Source organism: Psammomys obesus, unplaced genomic scaffold (genome assembly GCF_907164565.1).
Source record: "Psammomys obesus unplaced genomic scaffold, mPsaObe1.curated_primary_1811, whole genome shotgun sequence".
Taxonomy (NCBI): Eukaryota; Metazoa; Chordata; class Mammalia; order Rodentia; family Muridae; genus Psammomys; species Psammomys obesus.
The window spans coordinates 764,667-788,144 of record NW_026596381.1 but is presented as its reverse complement, the minus strand read 5'-3'; the positions used below and the strand labels follow the sequence as shown (position 1 = coordinate 788,144).

The window sequence follows — 23,478 nt, the reverse complement described above, 5'->3', positions numbered from 1 at the left end:
CATTCCAATTCATTCCCTCTGACTTCACATCCTTATGGGTATCCCAAATCACAGAATGCAATAACCTAGAAGTCACCTAGTCCAAAGATTTCCAACTGTCAATATTATTGGGAATCCCAAACACACTGAAGGAAAAAAAAAAAAAGCCCACCATTAATCAACCAGTGAATAGAGAAAAGTTAGATCTGTAGCTACTCAGCACTGAGCCTTTCCCTACTCTCCAACATAGTCTGAAAAACGATATGCAAGCTGACTTTAAATATTTTTCTGAAGCAAGCAGGTAATATATACATATATGTGTATATAAACATATATGTAATTGTACTAGATTCTCATTTCAGAAAGGTTCTTAGTTCTACCCAAAGGACCCTCACAAAGAGACTAAAGGGTGATAAATGTGAAATCACTACCAGCAAGCTTCTCAGATCATGCTTCTACCTTGGTACCAAGGAAGGAAGGAAAGAGGGAGGGAGAGAGGGAAGGAGGACGGAAGGGAACGAACGAACGAATGTTCAGCTTCTCACCCACAGAGTCACCTGGAGCACACTTTAAAGTTCAAAACCTCAACTTTATGCCATTAAATAATGTTCTCTCGGTCTATCAGGACTATTCCAAGGCCCCCCTCAATAAGCATTTTCAAAGAGACTGAACAACACCTGAAAATTGACAGCATAATGCTAGCTGATTTGCACATCACACATGAGCAGCCGCCCACATGAGTATAGCTAGAAGCATGTGTGTGGGCGTGTATGTGGCATGATTCACTGCTGTATGAGCCAGAAATGGCACCGTTTCAAGTCAGGTAAGCAACAGAATGAGGAATATCTGCCTGCATCAGCAAAGAAGAAAAAAAACAAAAAACAAAAAAAAAAAAAAAGAGAGAAATATGTACTCACTGGTACTAGAAACGACTTTTTACTAGTCTTGCCAAGAAGTATCTCAGCAAAAACAGAAATATAAAAATAATAATAGTAATAGCAGCAAGTACCACCATGGCTATATAATACAGACATTTCACAAACTGCAACACTGTGTCTAGTTCATGTTTCCCCAGCTCTCATCCCATTACATGTCTTTTTCTGTGTGTTCAAACTCTTAATTAAGTACATTACATACTTACAGTTACATGCATGTTTCAGAGACCTCTGTTCTTAAGCAACAAATGAGAAAATAAATCTCATCAGTTCTCATCAACTTCTATTTGAAGTAGTTCACAAACACCATTGCAAACGAAATTAACTATTATTCCCAAACTAGAGAAAAGGCTGGATTTTGTTTTCTCGCTAAGAAATAGAAAAAAAAAAAAAAAAAAAAAAAAAAGCTCAAACTCAAATCAAGGGTATAGTATCTGGGAAAAGGAGCTCAAAACATCTTGTCAAAATCCTCTCTTGCTAATTCAAAATACAAAAGAATACTTTTGTTCTACTCCATGATTGCAAAGAAAATGACACTTACTGCTTTAACAAATGTTTTAATCATGGCAGCTTTCCAAATCAGAAATTGAAAACCCTGAACAGCAAAATTGAAATTCAAAGGACAGAGTTACTGAGTGCCAATTCCAGGCACCCCACTGTGTCAGTTCCCAAATTTTTGCGCCTCATTTACAGACTATTTTCCATAAACCCAGTTCTTGCATAGGTTTGTCTTCCTCTAAACAACCAGTGCAAGACTTTGACGAAATGCCAAAAATTCATCATGCTCCTCCACAAATCCCTTTCTGCAACCCCAGCCCCAAACAAATCCAAATGCATTCTCAAAGCAAGAGAGAAATTTTGATTAAAATTCCATAATGGAGTTTAAAGGTACTTTTTAGAGAATGAATTAACGAGACATCACAAACTGCGAAGCCACCTTAACAGGACACAGCTTGCCCCACAAACGTCACATAGAGAATGCATACAAACATGCACACTTAAATAGAAAACAATTCCTTATCAACAATTTTACTCAAGCAATAAGCAACTACGCTCACAGGCACATTTAAAAGACAAGACATGACAAAAGATTTAGGAAGAGATAATATACCAACGTCATACATATCACAGCGAGGCCATGTTGAAGCTCAAAACGTTTTCCCCCCTGAGTAAGAAAGCTTGTTCTTTCTCTTCCTCTCTTTCCCTGTCTCAGACTGTCTCTCTTGATTTTCCCCCCTCGGAGTCTCTTGGGATGAAATCAAAGTGAGAGTTCGCAACAGCTCAGGTGGCTGGACTCCATTCAGCGCGTTCCCAAGAAAAACATGAGTATGACATTGACAAGCAGGAGGACTACAATAACGGCAAAAACGACTACAGTTTGCACATCCAGGGTCATGGTGCAATGCAGAACACTGTAGTGTTCCAGGTGGGGGGCCGGCAGATTGGGAGATGTCAGTCTCTGTTCTGTCAGACTGTCCATACAGCCACCATGCTAAAAAGGAAAGGAGGAAGTCAGATGGTTAGGGAAGGTCTGGGTTTGTCCCCCTAGTTTGGTCCGGGGGAGGGAAGGGGGTTGGAGGCAGGGGCTTTTGCTTCCCTCCCCCTCTCAGGACTGGGCTGATCTTTCTTCCCTAGCTGAGAAATCTTAGCTTGAGCTGAAGGTAGCAGAGTCCAGCATTCTCTCTTGGGCGCCACTGAAAAATCAAAATCTTGCTTTTCAAAAAAAAAGAAGGGAAAAAGAACCTATAGGTTCTCCAGAGTCTTCTGTCTGTCTGGGCATGCGTCCGTCTGCCTAGCTGGCTACCGGTCAGTCTCAGTCTCCCCTACTCTTTCTAGTTCATTAGCTTCGAAGATGCCTCGTCTGCTAGCTCTCTTCAAGGGATTCCAGGCTACCAGCCACTCTTCCTAGCCTTTCCTAGCTGGCCCTCTCCCTCTCCTCTCCCCACCCCCACCTCAGCTGGTAGGTTGCTTTTTTATTCACGTAGAGACTGGGGGTGCCGGCGTGAGTCTCTGACAGAGACGCTGACAAGAGAACAAGCCAATAGCAGACGCTGCAGCTGCGCATTCAGGGCACGGAGGCGTGACTTGAGCTGTTGTGCTAGCAACGACAGCCAATCGGAAGACCCAAAGCTCCGAGTCCGCTCTCTCTCCTCGGGAGCCACCAACAGCCAGTTTTTACGTAGGGGTGAGAAGCTTGTGGGGGAAGGGAAGGGTAAGAGACTGGAGGATAGGGAAAAGACTGAGGAAGAGGGGAGGAAGCAAACAGGATCGAATGAAGGGGAACAGGCATGATAAAGGAGGACAGAGAGAGTCTATGGAAAGGAGAAAGAGAAGGAAAGACGGCATGGAAAGAATAAATCGAGGATATGATGAAGATGAGAAAGAAAAGGGAAAAGGCAGGATAAAGAATGGAGAGAAGGAATAGGAAATGCAGGAAGGTGGGCTGGAAGGTAGAAGGAGGTATATAACTTGTCAACCCCTCTGGAACCTAGGCCAATAGGAAGCAAACGTGTCTTTGACCACTGCCTAAACTTGGCAGGCCACGCAAAATCAGCAACAAAATCTCACAGATCAGTGCTGCGGACACAACCATAGAGGCACCAACTTCTTCATAACGCAATGCTCCAGTTTTCCCGTCCTTCCCTAATTATGGCTTATTCACATTACAGTTAACATGCACTATCCCAGCCTTCTGAATACGAAAAAAGAAAGCCAACTCTGGGTTAAATATTTTCCTTATATAAACTTTTAAAGAACTTGCAATCTGCTTGTAAGCATTCCTCTATTCAGTGTTTACAGCTTTAGAGGAAAAATGTCCTGAAGTAGGGACCAAAAGGGTTCAAATTTACTCCTACTTCTTTTTGGTTGTGCAACTTTCAGGCAATTCATTTACCTCCTCTGGGCTTCCATCTCCTTTCTGTTGCATGAGGACTTAAACTTCTCAAAAAATAAAGTGAAATCTCAGAACTCCAACTGCAGAAAAATACATGTAGTTTCTACAAATTCCTGGGCTCTCAAGAGAAGGCAAATAATCTTATGCAAATAATCTCTCAGACCCTTTCCTGTTCTTAGATTCCTATAACCATATGAATAAGGTAGACGGCAGTGGAAAGAAGACACTGAATCAGAGAGAGGTATAACAAACTAAATTTTAGAACTGTTAGCATATTGTGGACTCTAAGTGGAATGGGACTTGTTTGCTATTCTCTAGAAGTCTTTGAGACACAGTCATTATCTTAATTAAATTATTAGAAATTCTGAATAAGTGTAAGTCATAAAGAAAATAGTCTCAGGTTCTCTGGGATAGAATAAACGCCAAGTGAGACCACACTTGACACATTTGGCCCATAGAACAATCACTTGTGAGTGATTGACAAAACAGCAACAAAAAGCCTGAATCACATCAAACATTTAGGTCAATTATCAATTACCAAACACGAAGAGGACCAAAGGGGGGAAGGTTACTACAGTATAAGAATTCTGATTATAAAATGTAGACTGTGAAAAGCTTCAAGATCAATAATCCAGTGTATCGCAAATAAACTGATCTCATCACAAACAACTCAGTTGCTTGATGTAGAATCTGGACACATACAGATACATGTTCATTTATGGCACGTGAAACAACAAGAAATCTGAACATAAATCGAATACCTAATGATTTCGAAGAATTACTATTAAATGTTTAGATATAATAGTAACTAATACAATATGAGGACTAAGGGTAAACCTTTGTGATTATGGATATGGTTTCCTAAGGGTGGCAAAAACACCAAGGAGAAATTAATTAAATTCAACTGTTTCAAAGGATGCTATCACATGTGTGGAACCCTCCTCCCCTTGAAAAAGGGGAGAAATTCTTACAAAAAGAATCTGACTGTAGACTTGTATCTAGAATAAATAAAGAGTTCTTGCAATTCACAGAAAGAAATATAATACAAGGGTTGGTGAGATGGCTCAGAGGGAAATGCTCTTGATGTGAAAGCCTGACAAGTTTTATCCCAAGATCCCATGAAAAGATAAGAGACAGGAACCAAGTCCACAAAATTGTTCTCTGCTCTCCACATGAATGCTACCGCACATGTATTCACACAATAATAATATTTTTTAAGAGAACTATGAGCCAGCTTGGATGCTCAGCAGATATCCTGATAGACTGTACTTGATCTCTGGAGCCCATGTATTTAAAGAAATGAACAAAATCCCACAAGTGTCCTCTAACCTCCCATATCCCTCCAATAAATTAAAAATGAATAAAATGTAATAAATTATTAAAAAGAAATATAACCTTATTTAAAAATCATTACAAGATCTGAATAGCATTATATGAAGATACTCAACATGGATAGCTATCAGAAATGCAAACCAAATGTAGGAAATGCAAATACAGGATATTCATTACATTTTTTTTTGTAATGAGATACAAAATTTACACTAACTAGAACAGTTTCAAACAACAAGCCAGATAATGAGCTTAGGGATAGAGCTGAGTTGGTAAAGTGCTTGCCTGGAATGCAGGAGACCCTGGGTTTGATCCCAGAAGTACCAAAAATAGGAACCTTCATGTAGCTGAAAAGAATGCAAAATGATACAGCCAGTATGTGAGACAGTCTAAAAGTTACTCAAAAAGTTAAAAAATAGAGGAATAATTTGATTAAAAAAAAAAACTCTACTCTTAGATATGTATGTAAGAGAAAAGAAAACAAGCCCACATACAAACTCATACATAAACATCCATAGCAACTTATTCATAATAGCCAAAACATGAAAAAAATTAAGTAGCCACCCACTGTTAAATGGGGAATATTCATTCAATTGAATATTCAACCACAAAAAGAAATATGGGGAGGGTGGGATTGGGAGGGAATGAGGGAGTGGAATACAGCTGGGATACAGAGTTAATAAACTGTAACTAATATTTAAAAAAAATTAAAAATTAAAAAAATATTATTCCATGGAGGAGTACACAAGGTTTTGTATCATTCCATTTGTTTATTTGAAACATGCACATATTTAATGTAAATGCTATCCCATAAAGTATCTATTTCAGTTATATAAAAACATAATTATTACTTTTTTCAGCACCATGTCTGCTTCTGTCTCATGGTAGCCAGACCCTTTGCTGGGCTGTTTATTTGGGGAGGGGGAAGAGGGTTCTTATGCCCTCTAGGAGGTGCCGAGGGTCTCTGGGGTAAGGTTTTTGTGGCCATGTACAGGGGTACATGTGGCCAGAGCAGGGGTGTTAGAAGATGCTTTGTCTGCATACTCAGTGACTGTAGGGTGGTTAGGGGTCCTTATATGATCAAACAATGAATGAAACCTGATGATTGTCAGGGTAGTCAGTTCTTAGTAGGGTTAATGGTGGGGGAATTAGATTTGTAGGAGCAGTCTGGAAAGGGGGAGAGAGCCAACTCCTGCCATCTTCATGTTTGAGGCATCCGGGGTTAACGCTTCCTCGACCCTTCCTCCATAACTCTGGGCCATTACAGTCCCACAACTTTTTAATGTGAAATGCACTTTTTTGACACATAATCACAAAAACAATTTGAAATCTACTTTCTCTATCTTTTCCTTCCCTTTAAAAAAAAATCTATCTATCTGTCTATCTACGTACCTACCTACCTACCTACCTACCTATCCATCATCTATCTAACCACCTATTTTTTTTCAGAGGCAGGATTTCTCCATTATGTGGCTCTCACTGTCCCAGAGATCCACCTTCCCCTTACTCTTAGTGCTGGGATTAAAGTGCCACATCACCACACCCAGCTTGAAATCTACACTTAAAGATGATATTGAGACAGGTACTGACTCTCATAGCTGATATATTCCATGCAACTAGAATCTTTCCCTAAAATGTTTAACCTTCTCTAGCTCTACTTCTGCTTGCTGGTTAGTTTTTCTTTTCAATTTGTCACAAAAAGAATCGCCAGGAATTAAAAACCTCAGTTGAAGAATTGCCTGATCAGATTTGCCTGTGAACATGTCTGTGGGACATTTTCTTGATTGCTAATTGATATAGGAGAGCCTAGGATATGGTGGGCAATTCTATCGCCAAGCAGGTGGACCTAGGCTGTTATAAGAAAGCTAACTGATCATGAGCCATTGAGCAAGCCAGCAAGTGGGATGCCTCCATGATTTCTATCTCCTGGTTCCTGCCTTGAGTTTCTGTGTGACTTCTGTCAAAGACCGACTGTGACCTAGAAATGTAAGATGAAATATATTTGTTCATTGTCTAAGTTGTTTTTAGTCATGGTGTTTGTCACAGCAGCAGAAAATTAATACAACTTCCTTGTTTTCTTTGACCCTTCAACCTATGATAATGTAGCTTTACCCTAGCTTCACATAGAAACAAGTTATTGCCAAAGTTTCATCCCTGTCTTTCTCCTATGGCTTCCTCTCTTTCCTGAAATGCCCTTAAGTATACCATCTGCATGACTCATCTTCAATTCTTACCCGGGTTTCTTCATTTAGTCATTAATGTCATGGTTTCTTAAAATCCTTTTTTTTTTTTTATTTCAGTCCTTTTATGTTTTCACTTCTACACTTCCCCAGATTACCACCTATATTACACACTCATATACCTCTTTTCAACAAGTTTGCTGGGAACAAGTTTGCTGGGCAGAAGTGGAAAATAAAACCAACAGAGAGGCACTTGATTGAAAATAAGCAGAGAACTTCTTTCTCTGCTGTTTATACTCAAGGAGCTCTCTTGAAGTCCAGAGATGGGTCTGACTGCTTTCTGATTGTGTACTTCTGTCTCACAGGCACCTCAACGTTAGTAAGTCTAGAAGTAAATTCATTTTCCAAATCTGAAAACACTATTCTTCCTTGTGAACCCCCTGACTCTTGAGAATGGCATTTACACAGCAAAAAAGACAGAAACAAACCTTAAGCCCTGTCTCTCCTTCATGTCTCCAAAAGCTAAACAGCATCCAAAGCCCATTAATTTCCCTTCACCCTTAATTTATTTTTATTTACTTTTGTCTCTTTTGCTTCCTGTTGCCATTACCTTTAATTGGTTCTTCTTCACTTCTTGTCTATTACCGTTCATTACTTAGTCCCTTGTGCTACTGTGCCTCCTCAGCGCTGCCTGTACTCTCTGGCCCAAATTATCTCTCTCAAAATAATTTTGTTCTTATTGATCCTATAATAGATAATGTGGATTATATGCTAAAGACCCATATCATTTTGTATATAGCTGAAAATCTAAAACCAACCAACCAATCAAGCAAACAAAACAAAGAAACAAAAATTACTTAAAAACTTGTCATTTACAAGACTCCATTGTAGCCAGAATGTGGATGTAATAACAGGAGATGGTGAGGCAGAAAGCCATATCATCAATGCTTCTGTTCTTAAAAACCATGATGAGGACACTGGAGCATTTTGTCGGTTTGTTACCATGAATTCTAGTGTGTGGTGATTACCTCTGTACTTTCTGTGAACCGGAGAATGGGCCATTTTACTTTATCTAAAAGATAAAATGAGATACTACTCAATAGTCAGAGCAATGGCAGTTTCTTTCTTTTTTTTAATATAAACTCTAAATTATTCAAAGTGTCAAAAGATTTCACTCCAAGCCTTTCCCTCCACTCCTCCCTCTGCAGTGTTATAAAACCAAGATATTTTTATTTAAATTTATTTTTTATCATTTATTCATTTTATGTCCTGACTGTAGCCCCCTCCCTCGTCTCCTCTTGGTCCCACCCTTCCTTTCTCTTCCCCCCTCTTCCCCTCCCCTATTCCTCAGAAAAGGGAAGCCTTCCTCCCCTACCCTCTGACCCCAGCCTATCAAGTCTCATTAGGACCTGCTGTATCCTCTTCGTCTGTGACCTGGCAAGTCCCCCCGCCCCCCTCACTACCAAGGCAAATTAAGAACACTCTAAGAATCCTTGATGCAGCACCTACCCCCCTGTGGCAGAGATAAGAACTACTCTGATAAGGTTCTGGGAGTCAATCTTGAAAGATCAGCTCAAACCTTGCCTTTCCATCCCATCCACCAATTTTGTATGCCTTTGTTTTTCTATATGAAGACACTTTTGGCTGACAACTAACATGCTTTATTTCTTCCAGCTAAGGCTCAACTTATGCAACTCCTTGGTTCTCATGTCTTTAGTGGTTCCCCACTGTTCTTAACCATAATTTCTATAGCATGACATACAATGTCCTGCCAACATGGTATTCTTTGGTCTTTTTACCCTTAGCTTTTACCAGTGCACTTTCATTTTCTATTCTGTAGCTACACAGAACCTACAGATGTTCTGGGACTCTACCAGGTTTTCTGGCTTCACAGCCTAGGTCAATTGTTGCCATCTTTTCATTCTGTACTTCAAAGCTCAGTTCAGATGACGTCTCCTCCAGTCTAGGCTTCCTCTGACCATGCCTTCTTCCCCCATGTTCATCACAGTGTCTAATATCTATCAACTATTTCATAATAATTTGTCAAATGCAAGAATGTTACCTTCGTAACCCAGAAGCAGAAAGATACATACCATACGGTATATACTCACTTAAAAGTGGATATTAGCCATATAATGTAGTATAAACATTCTAAAATCTATTGTCCTGAAAAAGCTAAACAAGGAGGACACTAGGGAAGAGGCTGAAACCTCACTCAGAATGGCAAACAGGATAGACATTGGAAGAAGACAAGGAACAGGACAGAAGTCTTCCACAGGGCACCTCTGAAAGACACTGCCCATTCAGGGTATCAAAGGAGATATTGAGACTCATGGCCAAACTTTGGGCAGAGTGCAGGAAACATTATGGAAGAAGAGGGAGATAGAAAGACCAGGAGATGACAGAGCATCCAAAAGGAGGCCATCAGAGCCAAAAAAAAAAAAAAAAAAAAAACAAACAAAAACAAAAACAAAACCTGGGCACAGGGGCCCCTGCAGAGACAGATATTCCAACCAAGGAACATGCATGGGGAGGACGTAGGACCCATGCTCAGGGGAAACCCATAAGTTGCTCAGTTTCCAAGTGGGTTTCCTAGTAAAGGGATCAGGGGCTGTCTCTGACATGAACTCAATGGCCAACTCTTTGATCACTTCCCCCTGGAGGGTGCAGCCTTGCTAGGCCACAGAGGAAGATGATACATCCAGCCATGATGAGACCTGATAGGCTAAGGTCAGATAGAAGGGAAGGAGGACCTCCTCTATCAGGGAACTAGGGGAGGGGTATAATAGGGAAGGTGGATAGAACTGGGAGGAGACAAGGGAGGGGGCTGCAGTGGGGATACAAAGTGAATAAATTGTAATAAACAAACAAACAAATAAATAAATAGGAATATTGCTTTCATACTCCAGTACCCAGTCCAACAGTCCTATCTTCCAATCAGAGAGGCAAGGCCTTGTAGGATCATAGAGAAAATCAAACGTTTCATTTATCAGGTTCTCAGATATGGAAAAGGAATCTGGTCAAGATTACGCAGCTAACTATTGGCAGATTAGAAACAAAAATTCTTGTACTTTGAGCATCAAAATCTTGGGGAAGATTCCATACTCTCAGCATGTCATTTGATCTCAGTTCTCTTAGTGTGAACCATAAATATGTAGGTAACTTGTACTCAAAATGTAAAACAAAAAACTCCTCTGGTTTTAAACAACAGTATTTTCCACCCTGATCCACCCTTTCAGCCATCAATATGAACGTTTCTGGGACTCTCTTGGTTTCTGCAATATCTTGGTTACCTACTTTGAACTCCAATACCCACAATGATTAGAAAATTCTTCCCTCCAGAGATAGCCCCTAAATCTTTAGATAACTCTCACTTCGTAGCTATCACTTTGAGACAGATGTTTTCACTACTGCCATGGCTACTGATGAGCAGCTATTCATTCATGAGAGGATGTGGAATATAAATATTCTAAATTCACACTATTTCTTAGGACACTATATTTAGTTCCATAGAAAATGATAACTGCTAACACTTATAAAGTACTTACTGTGTACCAGTTACTTACTATTCTGACCTCTTTCAATGTGCTAACTATTTAAATTCTCAGAATCCTATGAAATATCTAATATTATACATAGTCTAGCCAAGTGAGCGCTGAGACAAAATGATTCAAATAACTTGTCCAAAATTGCATTGCTAGCAATTAGTTAAATACAAATATAAATCTAAACAATATGGTTCCCAAACCTGTTCTTTTTACATGATAAAGTATCTCCTGGGTCATAGGGATAATCTGTTTCAAAGTTCTGACCTGAGCATTGTAGAGAGAAGGTCATTAAAAACAGACCAGAAAATGGAGTTGGTCCCCATTAGGAATTTTCACAAGCATGGTTCAAGAATACTATAACTTGATACCACAGAGCTGCATTCCAGCACCCTTTGACCTGTACTGAACAGTGATCAATCAGAAAAGATTTTATCTATATAACCCTGATTTTCACAGCAGGAACTGCACAACTGGAAATCACTTACCATACAGATCACTCTAGTTTCTCAGAACTGTACACTGGTCAATTCAGACAGTCATTTGCACAACTCAAATTACAAACCAGGAAACTGCACTTCTCCCAATCAGAGATAACATCCCACACAACCCAAAGTCCTCCATCCCCACCCAGCAGCCTGTCACTATAAAGCTGAAAAATTCTTGCAGTGTAATTAATAAGAATTTCTTCTTATTCTGGTCTAAATAGTGAATCCCTTGCCTGCTACTGCAGCGATCAGATGCATACTCAATCCATTACTTGTTTTTCACTGTTCTATTCTCCTAGATCCAAAAGATTTCTAGGCGTAAAACCTTTCTTCTGGAAGATAAAGGCCAATTCCTGGTTGGTTTTTGTTTATCATGTTTCAAACAGATCCAGAAGTTCCACTTCTTCCAGGAAGTACTGTTAAGACAATGTTCACATTTATTTGACCCTTCCCACATTACCCACTCCCTTGTCATTTAACCCCCAACCCAAACTACTCATTAATTCCTGTTGCTTGTCACAATCAGTCTACACATACTGAATCTCACTTGTTTATTTGTGTTACTTATGTTACTTTTATTTATATTACCAGATGATCTTGTACTTTTATGTCTGTCCATTCTGTTTAAGAGAAGCAACTTCTGGTGAACAGAAACACCTGTTTAATTATTCAGCACAGATATCCACACTACTCTAAAATAAGCCCAATTCAATAAGCACATATTCTGACAGTTAACAAGGTTTTCAGAGAGCTTGCATTCTAACAAAGAAGGCAACCAATGATGTACATAATTTCAATGCTATATGTTATGTACTCCAAATCATTAATCAAATAATTAATCAAATTGTTAATGATAGACAGTGAGTGGTGGAATTTACTGTTCAAGAAGGAAAAATGGATCATCTTTTTCCAATGTTCCTAGATAGAAATCTTCTCTATAATATATGCAATGATGGGAGAAGCAAGAGTAGGGAACATATTGGGCACACACGGTACTGGGCTTAAACATATTTTTACTGAATTATCCCCAGAAGTCTCAGAAGATGCAACTGTTATCATTATTTTAAAGAGGAGGATATTACAGCTGAGTGCTTAAATAATTTGGCCACAACCATATATGTAGATATAGAAATAGGAGGATTTGAACTGAAATTTGTTTTCAAAGCCTACCCTTCTTCTCTGTTAACTCTAATACATTTCAGATCAATAGCTCTCTCTCAACTATTTTAAGTTATCTATTAGGAAACCAAACTCCAAACTCCCCCAAACACTTTCCCCAACACTTTCTATAAAGATAAATATAACATTTCTTTTTTTTTTTTTACTGTGTTTTATCTTTACCTATGTTCAGATTTGTCTGCATAAGTACAGGTACCTGTAAAGCCAGAACATATCATATCCCCTGGGGCTCGAATTATATGGGATTTTGAGCAACTTCAGGGTAGGTGCTGGGAACCTAACTCCAGTCCTTTGTAAGAACAACATGTGTTCTTAATCACCAAGCTATCTCTCTAGCCCCCAACATGGCCATTTTCTTTCAAGGCTTGCTGCCTTTCACTCTACATCCTTCAGAACATTTTAAGTATCAAGGTGGAAGTGCCAATAGGGAACAGAGTAGGATTATCACCATTCTTGCTCTAAACACTTATCATCCTGTTTATTCTTCATTAGAAAGAATTCACTAAAATGGTTGATGTTCAAAGGCACATCTACAGTACTTTGCGTAACTCATTGCAAAATGAAGATTTAAGAAATGTAAAGCTTTCACATACAAGTTCAACCTTTGTTTTTTGTAGATGTGTAACTTCAGACCTGTTTCTTAACTTCCTTATTTCTCAAAAACCACCTTTTCAGTTGTAGTTTAAAGCACTGGTTAACCAGGCTCAGTGGCCCACACCTGTGATCCCAGCACCCCGGGAGGCAGAGGCAGGTGGATCAGTGTGGTTTTGAGGCCAGCCTGGTCTACATAAGTGAGTCCAGTACAGCCAAGGCTACACAGAGAAACCCTGCCTCAAAAAAAAAAAAAAAAAAAAAAAAAACAAAACCAGAACCCTAAACCAAAAAAAAAAAAAAAATGAAGCACTGATTGTTTTAAATCCCTCAACAATTTGGCTGAAGGTGGAATAGGGATGGCCTTGATCTCAAGGTGGTTCCCTGAACATAAGATAATGAATTATTAGCTTAAGTTAAATAAATAGATTGTCTGTTATTAGATCGTGGTGGGTAGACTTTTAGAGAGAAACCAAAAATGGGTAATGAATCAGTCTCTTTATGAACACATTTCTCCTGGCTATCTACAACTTTAGCTCTTTTTCCTCCTCAAAACTGTCCTAGAGCGACCACTTTCTCTAACATTGTATGTCACCTCCTAACCCTTTAGTTTGCTCTTCTCTTAAAACCCTTGTCATGACCTGAATTATTACACAAGTCTTTGCTTAGTGATTTATTATTTTCCCTTTTATAAAATGTAAGCTCCATTAAGGCAGAGACTATTCTCTTAACTGCTCTACTTCCAGCACCTAAAACAATGCTTTAGCATGCAACAAATAACAGGTTTAATGACTGAATAACTAAATGAACAAATGACTAAATGGATAAAGGAAAAAGCGCAGGATTCTTGATTCAAAGTAGGATATAAAGGAACTCCATCATAGAAAGCATTCTCATCTGCAGTGTGTGAATACCAGCCTTTGCTTCACAGCCATGTCCATCCCTTTAAGGGCCTGGGAGAGTAAGAACTGCACAAGGAAATAAAAGATCCAGCCTACAGTAAAAATGGCAGTTTTTTGTTCCCTGGTGGCCACTAGGAGGTCTTTCTTAAGGAAATACTTCCTCTACCGCCCTCCTGTGGCCAGCCAGCATGAATAAGCATCTGAATAAATACATATGAACAGCAATTTCCTCCTGTTCCTTTGCTTAGATTTATTTCAATCCTATTTCACATTTATTTTTGGCCAATTTCAGTTCTATTTCAAACAAGCTTGTAGGCCAGGCCATCTGTCTCTACTCAGGGTACAGAGAAGACTTGTTAGAAAAAAATAGTAAAGATCCAAAAGGCCTTGCAGAGGGAGGACAGCAGTTCCCTTTAGGATTATTATCTTTCTGGGGGCAGCCAAAACCACATTTGTATCAGTTCAAGACTGAGATGGACAATGAATGCATCTGTCAATATCAGAACCAAGTGTTTAGTTTTGGAACCTAAGCTTGTAGATAGTTCCATTCTTGGTTCTCATGACTCATTTGGCGAGCTACCACACTTTAATTTTCATGCTTGGTTTTGCAGACTTCACTTCAACTCTAAGTCACTAGATAGACATTCAGGACACTTAACACTCACCATCAAATTAAGCTTAGAATTTTCCTTATAAGAGATACTAAGCAAGAATTACATAAAAAAGGAGAAATATGATCGAAATAAGTTGTATGAAATTCTCAAAGAATTAATATAATGTTTTAAAATAATTGCATAAATAAGTAGTTATCTAGGCATATTATGTAAGTAAGCTGAAATCAGGGTATGAAGAAGACAATTAGTTCACCTGGAGAGATTTTTCAAGAGCAGGATTATGTGTGAGGGAAGCTAAGAAATTGGGTATGAAATTTTATTTAGCTCAAAGAAGACGAAGACAATTTTGCAATGACATCCTGAGTGGAACTGTCAAAAGAAGGCTGGATACCACCAAAACTCGGTAAAAAGATGTTTACATGAGCCCCCAGCTAAAACTGCTGAAGCTCTCTGTAGACTGACAAGAAGAGATCACAAAGATTTAGTACGTTAAAATAGCATGATACAAAATAGCATGTTTGATGTGTGATCTTTTGGTAAAAAAAGAGGGGAAATACGCTTACTCTGCTTACATCTACGTTTAAATATTTTAGAAAGATACATAAAAAGCTGGTGAATTTATTCATTTTTATAGTTTGATTTTGTTTGACCATGTAAATATATCATTTAGTCAAAAAATAAATATAAAACTTATTAAATTTACTGAGTAGCCTACTCAGCTCCTTAAGTGCCCCCTCTCAGTTTCTCTATCTCAATAATTCACTTAGCCAAGCTAGGGAAAACCCTAGACTTAGAAGCAGTATATATTCATTGTTAAGAATACAAACATTAGGTCTATCTAGGGAGATGGCTCAGTTGGTAAAATACTTGTCATCAAGGAATAAGGACCCAGCACTTATATAAAATGCTGGATGTAGCAGTGTGGATGTGCTAATCTACTACTGGGGAGGCAGAGGGAGAAGAACCCAGGCGGCTTGTTTGCCAACTAGTATTCATGAATGTGGCATCTCCAGATTCAGTGAGAGACTCTATCTCACAAAAGTTAGATGAGTAGCATTAGAGGAGAAAACATCGACCTCTAGAGCAAATCTTTTGAAATTTGACTTTATTTCTTCTATTTACTGCTAACTATCCAACCTTTAAGCAAGCAAATTAGTGTCCTTGGCTCTTATTTTGATCATCTTTTAAATAGAGAGAATAGTATAATAGCTGAGCTTCATTCTAAGAAAGCAACATAGCTACAGTCACTTTTGGGTCTCATCTGCAAAGCAGGGAGATTATTATAGTTGTCACAGTTTAGTGATGGCACACATGTGATGTGAAATACTTAAAAGAAATGTCTGACATATAAAAGTGTAGTAAATAATATTATTTAAGGATTTGAATGCAATCTCTGCCCTTAACTTCAAGCAAATAATATATTCTCTGAACTTCAGTTTCCTCATCTATAAATAGAAGACCCAAATAATACCTGCCAAAGAGATAAGGACACAATGGATTTAAACATGCTCTATGGAATAAAAGATTTTCAGTTAGGATGTGAAGGGTTGCCATGGGAGAAGAGCAGGGCTTTGTGCTAAATGAAGATTCCGGTTGCTCAAGGTTCTTCACTCCAACCTCCAGCATTAGGAATGAGGTTGCCATTAAGAGACACATGATAGGCAATGAGTCAACTATATAAGCTCAGAGAGTGACTATCAGTTGTCTTCCAAAGGCAGAGTAAACAAGAGGATTTATACAACAGTGACGGCCATTCCACCAACAGATGATATAAAGTGTTTTCTTGAAACTATTCCTATTTCTCAGAGTTGCTTAGGCTCAATGCTACCCCAGCTTCCTTTACCTGCTTACAAAAAAAAAAAGAATAGAAATTGCACATGTATAAAAGTTTCACATACACCTGATTCAAAAGAGAAAAAAAAGTCACTTATTAGGACCATCTATCTCCTAGCAACCAGTTTTTACAATTTCACATATAAGGCCCTTGCATATACATTTCTGCTTTGCACTTCACGGTAGCCTGAGGAGTCATTCTCATAATACGTAGGAATATAATAAGAATATTATAAGTAGTAATATAATTTATTCCTTCCCACTGCTTTATGAAATTGGAAAGAACAACAAATTAGAGCCAGAAGAGACAGTTCTAGGAAACATGCTTTGGAATCCATATAATTCTATACATTTTGGGATTTGAAAAGACTACAATATCAAGGTCAAACACAGAACCAAAGTTTCTACCCTCCAGGCCAAAAAAAAAAAAAATGGTGCTTCTCATGGTTTCAATATAAAATGTTCCCAACAAGCTCACCATGTTGAATGCTTGGTCTCCAGCTGGTAGCACAATTTTGGGAGTTGCTAGAATCTCTATGAGGTGGGAGCGAGCTAAAGGCATGCTTTAGAAGGTCATTCAAACCTACACATTTTGTTCTGCTTTTTTGTCAGCTATAGATAAGCATCCTTCTCTCACTCATATTCCTGATACCATTGTATTCTGCATCAAGATCCCAGAATCAATGGAGCTAGAGGACCATACACTCTAAAACCCTGAGACAAAAGAAATCTTTCCTCCCTTAAATTATTTCTGTCGAGGATTTTGTCACAATGACACAAAAGTAGCCAACGTGGTGATTTATATAGCAGAAAAAGGAATAGCAAATAAAGATCTAAAGAAAACTATCCCCCAAGAATAACTAGCTCCACCTTATATTCAAATGGAATATTGTGGTCCTGCAAGATGCTTCAGTATGTAAAATTACTTGATACCAACACCAACAAACTGACTTGGATCCCCTGGATGCAACTTTGATAGAAGAAAACTGACTTCTGCAAGTTATCTTCTGACCACCACACAGATATCATGGTATGAGCACACATATATGTACATACACATACAAATAAATAGATTGATGATAAATACATAAAATATTTTTAAAAGAATTTTGCATCTTCCTAGAAACTATGACCTTTTATTGGGTACCAGTGTGTGGCAATCTTATGAGAGAAGTGCAGCAATAAATAGGAACCTAAAAATGTAACTACCCACACACAAACTTTTTATATTTTGCCCTGTTCTATTTTTTACTCCTTAGTTCTTAAAACTCACATAATTTTTAATTTGTTTTATTTTTACTTTATAACGTTTTTGTCTGTTTTATTCACTGTATAGTACCTAACATAGTGCCTGCTACATAGCAGATGCTCAATAAATATTACTGATTATATAAATAGATGAATTTTTCCATTTTGGGGAGTTGTGGTGAAGGAACAGAGAAAAACCTCATTTTTCATATGGATAAACTGAATCTTGGAGGTCTTAAAAAATTTTCCTGGGAAGAATTTCTGAAGCTTCCTCTCTTAGCCTATTGCCCTCACCTTACTGCCTGTCTGGTTCAGTAACATTTCAGCTATGAAAAAAAAAAAATCCTGCAAATCCCTCTGCCCTTCATTGGGCCAATTCCAGGCTTGGCGACTACAGGTATCCTAAGATTTGTCCCTTTCATCATCTCACTCATCCTTCTTATATAAACATATACAACATGTCTGCTTACACAGAAGTCAAAAGTTGCTCCGCCATGGCTAATTGCCTCTATATGTGTACATGCACATACAAATACACATGTGCACACACAGAAAATTGCCTTTACATACATACATATATGCACACATACACACACAGAGCCAGAGAAAGACAGAGAGATGCATCTCACAAACTCTCAAATGGTCATTATGAAAGTCCTGTACCACAGGCCTGACTCTGGAAGGGTTTTGAAACAAATTAACTGTAGCTACTCACAATAGAAAACAGTGATAGCGAAAAGTCAGGAAAGAAATTTATTCTGCTCCATATTAAAAAAGCAGAGACCAAACATCTCAGCTCCAACTTTAGAGGTTCTAACATGAGCTTTTACAACTTAGAACAGTGGTCCCAGGATAATTGGTCAAACAGTATTCCAAACATTTTGCTGAAAGTGTTTTTTTCTAAATTTTCACAGATTTGGACTTCAAGGTCCATGATTATATGAACCAATTTCTTAAACTAAATCTCTCTTTCTCACCATCCCTTGTGCCTCTCATCTCCAGAGAAGCCTAGCTAATAAGAAAACTGAAACATTAAAAGATTTAAATGATTGCTCCAAATTACACAGCTGGTCAGTGGGAGAACCAGAAATTCTAACTCCAATAATATTTTTTCTTGTCCTACAGCTCTTAGTTAATCCAGTAGAAAGCTCCTTTGATTCCATCTTTGAAAATAATATTAACACATCTTTTATTCAGCTCCACTACTTCTGCATCAGTCTTTCAAATGAGCTTTGCTTCTCCACTTTTACCTCTTCAGTTCATTCTGTGTACAGCCTATAGAAGTCTTCTCCAATCATAAAATAGCTCCAAGTAACATTTAAATACACTATATTGCATTAAACAAACATTGTGTTTTTTTACGTGCCCAGTACCATTAAGCACACTCCGGAATACATTAATTCACTTAATTTGTGCAGTAACCCTATGGACAATACCAAAGCAAAGAAATATTAGGTTATATGAGAAAGGTCACTTAGCTACGAAGTGATTGAGTTAGAATTTCAATCCAGGCACTCCAGTTCTGTAGCCCTCACTATTGGCCATTTACTCCACACTGCCTTCAAGTACAGCCAATCTACACCTTCTGCCAGCTTACACAGTCCTATGTGAGATGATACATGCCTGGTTGTTTTCTTTTCTTTCTACTCACCTCCCTCTTGCCCTGGATTCTCCTCACAATGGTCTTTCCAAAGCATGTCACATTGTATCAACCAGAAGACCTTTGCATACGCTATTCTCACTGTTTTCTCTCAGCACACAAACCTCTACATCTCTCTTGTTTTTTCTTACAATCCAAATGTGTCAAGATGTTTTGTTTTTTTTTTTTTCTCAAATCCCTACACAGCTGAATCAGCTTAAATGTCACTTTTTGGTGTAACAGGCAAGTACTTTTTAATAGGTTATCACCATCAAGCCAATAGGACCTTTCAGAGACAGCTTCATGCATTTGTGTTCTATTAGTTAATAGCTTAGTCACTCACAGAACTAGTCATGTTCTATAACACCCACATTGTATTACTCACTTTCATCAGTGTGACAAAAACCCGAGCCTTCTTGGGCTCTCTTCAAACAGAGAATCCAGGAAGTGTTTGTATGAAGGAAGAAGGATTATTTCTTATAAATTAATTACAACTTGCTCTCTTCACATTCAAAGGTGAGAAATGTTAAGCCTATTCTTCTAAGATTTGAATTCAGAACAGCAGAAAATATTCCACCCTGTCCACCAAAATGTGTGTCCCCTGTGACCTATCAGGAATAATAAGTGTTCCTCATACAGATAAGGAGTAGCACTGTTCACACAGTCCTTACTTGGCTATAGTCAAGTTACTCAGGAGATTCATATTGCAGTATGAGAAGACAACTGAAGCTTTGTGATGGTTTCATAGATTACTGTGTCTGTTTTATGGGGTGCCTGAATTTTTGGTCAAACATCAGTTTGGGCTTGTCTGTGAAATTATTTCTGGATGTAATTAACATTTGAATCAGCAGATTAAGCACACTGCTCACCCCCTCACATAATCGTATGTAGGCCTCATATAATCAGTTGAAGACAATAACCCAGTTGACTATGGACTAAAACTTCTGAAACTATGAACAAAAATAAATCCTTCCTCCCAAATAGCTGAGAAGCACACCAGAGTATTCTGAAGCTACTTCAATGCCATATTATTTCATAGATTCTTTGTTTTATGCTGTATCTTCTGATTAAAATGCCTTGTACATCACCAATGATTCCTAGCAATCTACCAACTCTGCTATCTAAGCTGCTTAAAGATATCATTTTAATACATCCTTTAATGAAAGTTCAGTCCTCTGAAACCTTGCACTCCTATACTTCTACAATTATCTGCTTGATACTTCTTACAGAATTTAGCCCAAGATGAGTTTGTTTCTTCTCTATTCAATCAAATTCCCTTAAAGGGCTAAAGAGATGGCTCAGTGGTTAAGAGCACTTGCTGCTCATGCACAGGATCTGGGTTCAATGTAGAGCCCCCCACAGGGCAGCTCATAACCATCTGTAACTCCATTGCCAGGTGATCTGGTACCCTCTTCTGGCTTCTTCGGGCACACAATGGTGCACCTACATACATGCACTTGTATCCATAAAAAATAATTGCGTTGAATTATCCATAGGTCCCTTACACGCTGCTCTCACTATCCCACTGCATATCCAGACTTCCCATATCCTCCTTCAGGGTCTATCCTCACCAGTGTAGTCTTCACCGCTGTTGGGAGCTGTGCCGCTGGCACCTGCTTTGATATTTAAATCTCAGCGGAGAGACTGCTTTTACCGGACTTTCTCTAAAGGCAGGGTAGAATTTGCAAGTCCATCATCTCCTTTTGTTTGTGACAGCAGGTAGGATAGCTTGTGAGGATCACACCTCTTCCTCAGGCTCCTAGTGGAATTTAAACCATTGTTCTGAGATGTTTCTAATCTGGCTTAGAAACTCTACAATAAAAAGACAGGCCAACAGTTACTGCAGAAGAAGGCTGAAGATGATGCTCCAAGCATCCTGTCTCAACTCTTGTGTAAACAGGACACAAATAAAGCAATTAGATACAATGTTGTGCAATGGGAGGAGCCAGAGAACAGGATAGGGTGGGAGGAGAAGGAGGAGAAGGGGCGAGAGCAGAGCACAAGGAGAGCAGAGCTGGAGGAGAAAGCTTGGAGGACATGGAGCATGAACCAGACCTAAGATTTCACGAAAAGCAAGTATAATGTGGGAAATCTAAATGTTAGGAAACAGAGGGCTGGAGGCAGAGGAGAAGGCAGAGACTTGAGACTTGCTGCTTGCACTGCTTGCTGCAGCAGCCTGCCTTTTGCTGTGCCTGTCGAGTCTGGACCTTTAAAAAAGTTTCCTGTGTGCTGTGTGTTTATTTTATTAATATTAATCCTCACTCCCGACTCAAGAACCGTTCGACTCTGCTGGCTGGCTCCGGCACAGCGCTCATCAAGGAAACCTCTCTTTGCAACAGAAGCCACTACAGAAAACCACAAGAGTTATGGAGCCCAGTCCCAATGGATATATCTACAAACCACTCCCACACATAAAGCTCAGAGAACATTGTGGAGAAGGGGGCAGAAAGATTGTAAATATCAAAATACCGGAGAGTTTGCTGCCGTAAGATTATATGAGGAATGTCAAAAGCTACACCCATACAGCCTCACCAACATGATTGCTGAAATGTGAGCTAAACATGGACAATACCAATGGACATGCCAAAGTGGAAGGGGCACTCAACCCTACAAAAAGAACTATAGGCAACTGAGGAAAGCTGGGAGTGTGAGTACTGGTCTTCTCCAAGGAAGAGGACATCAATTGGTTATCCAAGGCAAAATAGCCAGCCTGAAAACACACATACAGGTAACATTATAGAGACTCAGAAGGTTATATTTAGGAATGTGCAGTGTGTACATGTGTACACATATATGAATGTAACAATAATTAATGAAAAAAGAGGCCATGAATTTGAAGGAGAGCTGGGAGGGGTATTGAGAGGGTTTAGTGAAAAGAGGGAGGGGGAATATAGTAATTATATTATAATTTCAAAGATAAAAATTTGAGTATAGGACTAGTTCTGAATGAATGAATAATAAATTTTTTAGAGCACATTAAAGACATAAATCAAATCTTGTTTTAATTGGCCCATACTTCAGTCTAAAATAGTGCCTTAGAAATCATAACTGCTAGATAAACATTCATTTTCCTTAAAATGGACCTACTAAAATACATTAAAATCTATAAAAATCTATTTAAATCCATCACATAACAAATCATAGCTTTAGTATTTTATAAACAATAAAATAGGTACCAAAACTTTTGGAGTAAAGGGAATTATCTGTGTCTGTACTTTCTCTTACAAGGTCACAATAAAACAAGGGCATGTCACCTGGCAGCACTAACTGGACTCAGTGAATTAAAAAATGAAGTAGGAAGGGGGACATGGGAATAAAGGTTCTGGAAAAAAAATTCCAATGGAGAGAATGGGTATATTATGCACAAAACATATTGTTTATAAATACAGTACATCAAAGAATAAATAATATATTTTTAAAGGAAAAAAATGCTGTTGCCTGCTTTTTGATCACTTCCCCCTAATAGGGCTGCCTCAGTGTATTAGGATGAGCTCAGTCCTCTTGTGACTTGATGTGCTGCTGGTAGGTTGGTGTGGGGGTGGCTCCCTTTTTCTGAGAAGGGGAAGAGGAATGGGGGAAGAGGTTAAAAGGGGAGGAGGGACTGGCAGGAGAGAAAGGAGAGGGCTACAATCAGGATGTAAGTTGAATACATCAATTAAAAACAAATTTTAAAAATGCACTGCAACATTGTTGTTATTAGTGTTAACAACTGATGCATAACTGGCCATCGATATGAGGCACAAAAGAATCGATTGCAACCATACAAAATAAGGCTCTCTCCATATGTAGTAATAAATACAAATCCTCCAAACCATATACTTAATTGAAAAGAGGGAAATTCCAAAATTGCTATATGTGCAAAGTGAAGTGTGTATATGTATGTGTTTACATACATATGTACCTGTAGTGAAAAGAATGTGTCTTTATGAATACCCAAAAGATTGATAAAAGTAGATGCCTATGGATAAAGTGATAGAATAACAGGTTTAAACAAAGAAAGGAGACATACTATTCATCACAATATGAGATAATGTCTCATTCTGCACTCCAAGCTGGCTTAGGAACTCCCTATGTACAAAGGTTTGTCATAAACATAGAGTAATTCTCCTGTCTCAGTCCCCTG

The 23,478-nt window shown here is 38.5% G+C and overlaps 2 protein-coding genes across 7 annotated transcripts in view; both read right to left on the bottom strand.

Annotated features, from left to right (window-relative positions):
- Window positions 1-23,478, bottom strand: part of Arhgef9 (Cdc42 guanine nucleotide exchange factor 9) — a 152,991-nt gene that overhangs the window by 117,698 nt on the left and 11,815 nt on the right. Inside the window, exon 1 of one of the 6 annotated variants that reach the window (XM_055597474.1) lies at window positions 8,345-8,362. The exons of 2 other annotated variants lie outside the window; for them this stretch is intronic. Coding sequence is in view for 2 of the 4 variants with exons in the window: in XM_055597469.1 (XP_055453444.1) it covers window positions 2,026-2,034 (9 nt within the window). In the remaining 2 variants the exon portion in view is untranslated. Of the gene's footprint in view, window positions 1-2,025; window positions 2,103-8,344; window positions 8,363-23,478 lie in introns of those variants that run through there. 3 more of the 6 variants (XM_055597471.1, XM_055597469.1, XM_055597470.1) reach the window with 3 other exon arrangements.
- On the bottom strand, window positions 2,207-2,406 carry LOC129669305 (uncharacterized). Its single transcript, XM_055597476.1, has one exon. The coding sequence runs from the start codon at window positions 2,392-2,394 to the stop codon at window positions 2,215-2,217; it is 180 nt and encodes a 59-aa protein (XP_055453451.1). The 5' UTR covers window positions 2,395-2,406; the 3' UTR covers window positions 2,207-2,214.